The sequence below is a fragment of the Protomyctophum bolini genome, assembly GCF_963924005.1.
Source record: "Protomyctophum bolini genome assembly, chromosome: 3".
NCBI lineage: Eukaryota > Metazoa > Chordata > Actinopteri > Myctophiformes > Myctophidae > Protomyctophum > Protomyctophum bolini.
The window spans coordinates 45,095,797-45,102,769 of NC_137864.1; the positions used below are offsets into that span (position 1 = coordinate 45,095,797).

A 6,973-nucleotide genomic window follows, 5' to 3' on the forward strand; every position below is an offset into this window, starting at 1 on the left:
TCTACACCAATAGCCCTTACTGAGATCAAACAGTTGGTTCTCATAAACGGCTACGGTGTCCCAGTCAGGTGGAACCCAGTGTAGGGATACTCGCCCTCTCTTGCCAAGGCACTTTTCATGTCTAGAAACTCTAGCAAGTTCCCTGACTGTCTTGTCATCATTATTTAGCATGTGTATCAAGTGAGCCAGCCTTGTGGCGTGGCGTTATACAGTTTGGAACGCCAAACCCACCTTCCTGTTTGGACTGGAAAATAATGTCTCTGGTTCTGGTGGTGTGTGGGTGTTCAGTCCCAAACACTTTACAAAGTAAACTATTTTGTCATTGAGTTCACTAAGTGATTTGCATGCATTGATTGATTGATTGATTGATTGATTGATTGATTGATTGATTGATTAACAGTTTGCAGCATTACATTTCAAGCACAACTCGATACAAAAACTGTTAACTGTGAGTGGACGACACCATAAAAGCATTACACTTGTTTACAAGAGGGCCCACCGTTTTCAATTCATCAAAACATTTAGAGGTACAAATATATACTTCTATATAGCCAAAAACAGGAAAGCATAGAGGCAAAAAGGGAAAAAACATAGGCCCTCATTTATCAACGCTGTGTACACCCATATTTGGGTGTACACCGCGTTGAAAAATGAGGGCCATAGGGTGAGGGGAAAATGGGGTGGGTGAAGGGGATTCATATTTTACGAGGGGCCAGTTTGGAATTGCAGCCGTCCGTAGATGCCCTTTGAGAGTGGTTTTGAAGGAGTCAAGGGATTTGCATGTCTTAATGGGCGTTCCACATTTTGGACATTGCTAGGTGAACGTTGGAGAAAAGGTTGTGAATTCTAGACAGGGCAACCTGCCTAATAGCCTAATATCCAACTTCATCAGCAGTGGCAGTGGTGAAGCAGCGATCAGGTTCAGCCTAGCTGTAAACTCAGTTGTGATGTATAGTCAACCTGTTCTGTCCATTCCCTCCCAGTTTTGCTTCCGATCCAATTCCGATCATTTGATTTTGAGTATTTTCCCCAATCCGATATTTATATTTTTTTATAGAAGACTTATGCCATATCACAGTAGTACAATATCCAAAATCACAGACAATATCAAGTCTAAAACTGAGGTGACGGTAAACTCTGGGATTTGGTCAGCCATAGATTTGTACCAGTGGTCGTCACGGTTGTCACCTACAGTACATCTCTGGTAAAGAACAGCACACTTAAAGAGTGTTTTGCTTCTAAACACAGACACGCACGCACACACGCACGCACGCTTGCGCACACACACACACACACACACACACACAGGCCTTCAAGCATCCCTGAGTGCTACGTACCCTTGAGCTATTCAAACATCACGTCATTCGTTGATGATAAGATAAAAGGTCGTCATGGAAACAAGAGATTTTTCAGACATGGCCACCATAAGTGGAAAATGAGAGTGTGGTGGGGGTGTGTGTGTGTGGGGGGGGGGGGGGGGGGGGGGGTGAGAGAGCATGTGAGAAACATAGTGTGTGTATGTGTGTGTGTGTGTGTGTGTGCGAGAGAGAGAGAGAGAGAGAGAGAGAGAGAGGGTGGGTGGGTGACAGCAGGATCCTAAAAGTCTGATGGAGACCAAAATGTGAAAGTCGCTGAGGCAGCCAGAATGCCTGTGGTGGCAGGCAGGTGGCATGGGAAACCACCTGACCCCAACCCCTCCCTCAGGTCAAAATGGGTTAATTATATATCCATTTTTTAAATGTTTGACTTTTGTTTTTATTTGTAAATCCAGCCTTCTGGGGTCTCTCTTACCTGGTGCGGTGCAGTTCTTCTCCTCTCTCCCCCCCTCCTCCTCCTCCTCCTCCATGCTACTGTTGTCGGCCTCCTGCAGGAGCCTCCTTCCTCCCCAGCTCTGCCCGCCCAGCGCTGACTGACCCGAGGTCAGGTCATAACCTAGGAGGAGACACGCGTTAAGTTAATGACGGACACACACACACCGACTGACCCGAGGTCAGGTCATAACATAGTAGGAGACACACGTTATGTTTATGACGGACACACACACTGACCCGAGGTCAGGTTATAACCTAGGAGGAGACACGCGTTAAGTTTATGACGGACACACACACACACACACACACACACACACACACACACACACACACACACACACACACACACACACACACACACCGACGGACGGACCAGGAGTTAAAACATCTAACTATAAATGCACCAAGTGGTGTGTGAGTTGAGGGCTCCCTCTGGCCCCCTCTGTGAATGTTTGGTTTAGTCAACTTGGTCAAGTTGGAAGTTGGAAAAAACTGTCTTTCAGACTTCTTAACAAAGTAGAACATTTGTTGAAATGCAGGGATAAGTGGGAGGCGCCGCACACTGAAGGCACTGTCTAATTGTAAACTGAGCAGACTATTATATGAACTGTATTTGAATTTCCATGAATATCCATCGCCTTATTATTTCTATTATTGTTTTTCTTTTCCTTTAATTGTATGTATGTAATAGGCCAGCTCCATATACTATAATGGAGCTGGCCTATTCTGACATAATTCTGACGTCTGCATAGACTCCATATTAGGGCATGCCTGACAAAGAACTCCATATGTGGGCACACAGACGGGCGCCCGCTGGCCGAGTGGTCCAGGCGCATGCCACATATAGGCTTTGGCCTGACAGCGTGTCACGTGTTCGAGTCCCGTTCATGACGACCTTTGCTGCATGTCTCTCCCCTTCACTCTCTCCCTCTTTCCTGTCTATCTTCGCTTCAAACTATCAATAAAAGCCAAGAACACAGACATAATATCTGGTTGGGGCATTCATTTCCAACTTCCATCGTTCCAAGTAGGCCAGTGCCCAACGGGCACCGCTGTAGAGGCTCCAACAGGCACCGCTCTAGTATTCTAAATAAAGAGACAATTATGAAAAGAAAATAGTGACAATAGCTGATCTACATGCTAAACAGCACAGTCGGGAAAAAAGGCCCTGGATGGTGTCTACACAAGAATGCCACGAATGGCACTTGGTGTCACATCACAAGCGAGGACCTCTACCGGGGGCCCGGGGGCCTCCCACGGGGGACCTCTACCGGGGCCTCCCACGGGTCACAGACACTGTTAGAGAGAGGGAAGGATGAGGCTGGCTGGGCTTGTCTCAGACAGGCACATTGGAATTGGTGGCGAGGAAACAGACATTGTGGGAGCCAACACAAGGTACAGCTATAGGACAGGGAAAAGAAGAAGCACACCACATTATGTAGACACACTTTGGCGCGACAGAAATAGCCGATGCACAGTTTTGGGCTTGTGGATCGGCTATCAGAATCGATATATCTTTTGGGGAAAGAAATTAGAAAGCCAAGTAAATAGTGTTCAATAAGTGCATTCTCAACCTTGCATCACCATAATACAACACACAGCAGTTAGAGCCAGTTCTGCATAGGGTTGCCAACCACTTCAATTCAATTTAGGGACACCTGGCCACGTTTCCCTTATTTCCTAGAAAAATCACACTGGTGTGAAGTGAGGACTGAGGCGCTCTTATCATTCCATGCTCAGCCAATCAAATCAATCAAACCATGGTACACACAAACACACAGCTGGGCATAGGAGGGGCTAGCGCCCCTCAAAAATAAGGGACGTCCAGAAAAAGATACAATTTCACTATACGTTGTGTATGTATACAGTTTTTGTATTATTGAGGGCTCATTTTCAACGATGTTTGTTTAAGAAAACGCCATAGACAATAAAGATAAATCTAATGTTTGTTTTGAGGACTTGTTCTGGGGGGGGGGGACATTAGCCACACATTGCAGATATAGCCTACAACTGTTTGAACTTGTACGATGTGCGTCATTGATTGATTCCCAAAAATAAGTGTCCCTTATCAGTTCTAAGGACTGCTATACAGTAAGGACCGGTTTCTTATATCAAAGGGACAGTTGGCAAAGCCTCAAATTCTGCATCCCAACATTCTGCTTTGCATCTCTTTCTCTCTCTCTCACACACACTCCTCGTCTCTTGCTGGTGTGAGCACAGAAAGAGTGAGTCGTGATTAATGTGGCCCTGCGCTAGGCAGCGTTGAGTGTGATTAATGTGGCCCTGCGCTAGGCAGCGTTGAGTGCTCCACTTCCAGCGCCGCGCACAACATCAAGCTTTAGCAGAACTTCATTAAGAGGCATCATAAATAATCAACTTCAATTGATATCCCGGCACACTGATTAAGAGTTAGCAAAGAGCACAATGGGGACAACGAAAATGCATTAGCACGACATGGTGTCGCCTCGCGTTCTTCTGAGCACACGCAGAGTGCAACAATCCTGTTGCATTTCCTAGTAACCAGGATATTCAGTGGGGGGTGGGGGAGAGAGAGAGAGAGGGGGGGGGATAGAAATTATATACTGATGTGATGATGCACAACAGTAATGAGTGTACATCAATATTCATGCAGACCTTCTGCCCGTGAAATGTGATAAATATGACATCTCTCTTTAGCTGATGCTGACGCAATTTAGCCACAGTGTGCCTCTAGTGGTGATTCAGGGACAGGGGGGGCGAGAGAGAGAGAGAGAGAGAGAGAGAGAGAGACAGACAGATATGCAGAGAGTCAGAGTGTGACAGGGAGAGAGAGAGAATGGGACAGAGACAGAGATTGTGTCTGAGTGGAGGGATGGTGGACTGCTTTGCGGTAACCCAGGGAAGTGAATACCCTGGGGCATTCTGGCCTGGTTTCACTGCTCTGCAGCGAAAGCACCTGAGCCGTATATATATACAGGAGCCTCTGCTTCCCTCTGCCAAGAATAGGTTCAGTTAGTTCAGGCTCAAATGAATCCCCCCGTCACACAGACCCACAGTATATACCTGGCTGTGCATCACTTACTATGGAAGCCCTGGTTGCATTGAAGTCTTTGTGTATGAGGCTTAAAGTCTACTTTGACTGTACAACTACGAAATGGTGCATTTATATATATATATAGCACCTTCTATCCAAGGCGCTTTACATAGACTGTGCATTAGATTCACCCAATCACAGTCAGACACTGATGTGGGAGGAAACCATGCAAGGCACCAACAACCTGCTCATCTGGAGCAATTAGGGGTTTAGAGTCTTGCTCAAGGACACTTCGACACTGACTCTGGGGGAGCCCACAGGGATAGCAGCCACTCTACCCCTGAGCCACTGCCGCCCCAATACACTAAAATGTTATACCGTATTACTTTTCTATAACATTTTACAGATTTAAAAGGTACTTAAATGACTTAGATTTTTTTTTAAACTTCTTAACACAATCTATAGCCTGACTGTGTGACAGGCTTTAATATCTAAAATTAGTAGACCCCACATTAAAAAAATCACACCCGTGTGAAGTGAGGGGCGCTCTTATCATCGTACATCGTCATACATCATCATCTCATTCCGGCCAATCGCAATTTGCGTCCTCACCGTTGTCATGCATATTTGTGTTTACACAAACACTCAAAATTGTCCATTCATTGTCAATGGCATTTTAATGTTTGTGTAGGACAAAGCACACACACCAAGCTGGACATATAGAGGCTAGCGCCCCTCAAAAAAACTAAAAAAGAGCTCATACCCAGAATAAAGAAGACATGGCCAGGCAACAGTAGCTTACAGCCTGTAGCCAGTGGTTCTCAAACTATTTCTATGTAAAGGACCACAAATTGATAATAAGCCTAATTAAATTATTCTACATTTTTTTGAAAATAGCCAAATTATGAAATTGGGATAACGTGGTTATAATGTTGATGCTAACTATATAACTAATGTTGTTGGGGACCGCCTGGAACCCACTCAATGACCCGGATCCTTGGAGGCTTGCCTCCACTTTTGAGAACCTGCACTGGCCTTAATTAAACCAACGGGAGTCAAAACAAGGAGAATCGTTACAAAGCAGCGCTAAAACAACCTGCTGGGTAAAGCTGCTATATTCATCCTTTGGTATTCTTTCTCCCTACAGTGGGGGTAACTAAATCCTCCTCACCTGAATTTTCCGCTAGGTAGGAAAAGCCCTTCACCAGCAGCAGTAAGCCTCCGAACAAACATATCTGGATCAAAACCAACTCTTTTCGCTTTTTCCGTCTAGCTTTGATCTTCTTCTGGTTCAGCATCACAAGTGGTGTCGGCTGATTTCGGAGTCGGATACTGGGTCCAGAGTCTCCAGACATCATCCTCTGTGTCGCCTCCTCCACATCCATGCAGCACGCGGTCCAAAATGAGCAACCTCCTCCTCTTCTTCTTGGAGACCGGGCTCTTTCTCCGTCCCGAAAGCGATTTAAAAAAAAGTAGTAGGCTAAGGGAACGGGTTGTAAAAGTTACAAACCGGCACCGCTGGAATGTTACGAGTGGCGAGATGTTGGCTGGCGCTGGCTGGACGGATTGTTTTCGTTGATGGTGCCAACCAAAGACTGTCTCCTTATGTCATGTTTAATTTATTTTTAAATAAAAAATAAAAAGATGATGTTTTGTTGCAATAGTTAGGTGGAGAGCGGCCACTGCTCCATGGATGCGTCAGACTCTGAGACTCAGTTCAGTGTCAGCTCACGCGCTACACGAGTTTGGAGAGAGAGAGAGAGAGAGAGAGAGAGAGAGGGGGGGGGGGGGGGGGGGGGGGAACATATTCATAACTGAAAGCTGTCTGATGTTAAAATATTACTGTTACAGCTCAGCGAAAAAGATGCACGCCCTTCTTTCACTTCCCTCTTCTTCTGGGAAACACTTTGGTGAAACGGACGCCCTTGATTTCTGCCTGTCACGGCGATTTTTGTTGAAAAGTTCTAATCTAGATTCTGATAGTTCCCAGTTGCCCACTGCCTATAATCGTCGACTTCTAAGTTCTACTAGTGTTTATGTTCAGTAACAGCCAGGGGTCTCCCCGTGTCGCCAGATAATAGCCAATGCATTTTCAGGTGGGACACCAATTTCATCCAATCAGAGAACCCATTTGTCAGCTTCGGTTTTA

The 6,973-nt window shown here is 45.7% G+C and overlaps 1 protein-coding gene across 1 annotated transcript in view; it reads right to left on the reverse strand.

Moving 5' to 3' along the window:
• LOC308313338 (sodium/potassium/calcium exchanger 3-like) overlaps nucleotides 1–6,642 on the reverse strand; it is a 69,894-nt gene extending 63,252 nt beyond the window's left edge. The window contains exons 1-2 of the mRNA XM_080760427.1: nucleotides 5,996–6,642; nucleotides 1,792–1,932 (exon numbers count right to left, since the gene is read on the reverse strand). Of these exons, the coding sequence (XP_080616553.1) occupies nucleotides 1,792–1,932; nucleotides 5,996–6,209 (355 nt within the window). The 5' untranslated portion in view covers nucleotides 6,210–6,642. The remainder of the gene's footprint in view (nucleotides 1–1,791; nucleotides 1,933–5,995) is intronic.
• Between the last annotated feature and the right edge of the window lie 331 nt (nucleotides 6,643–6,973).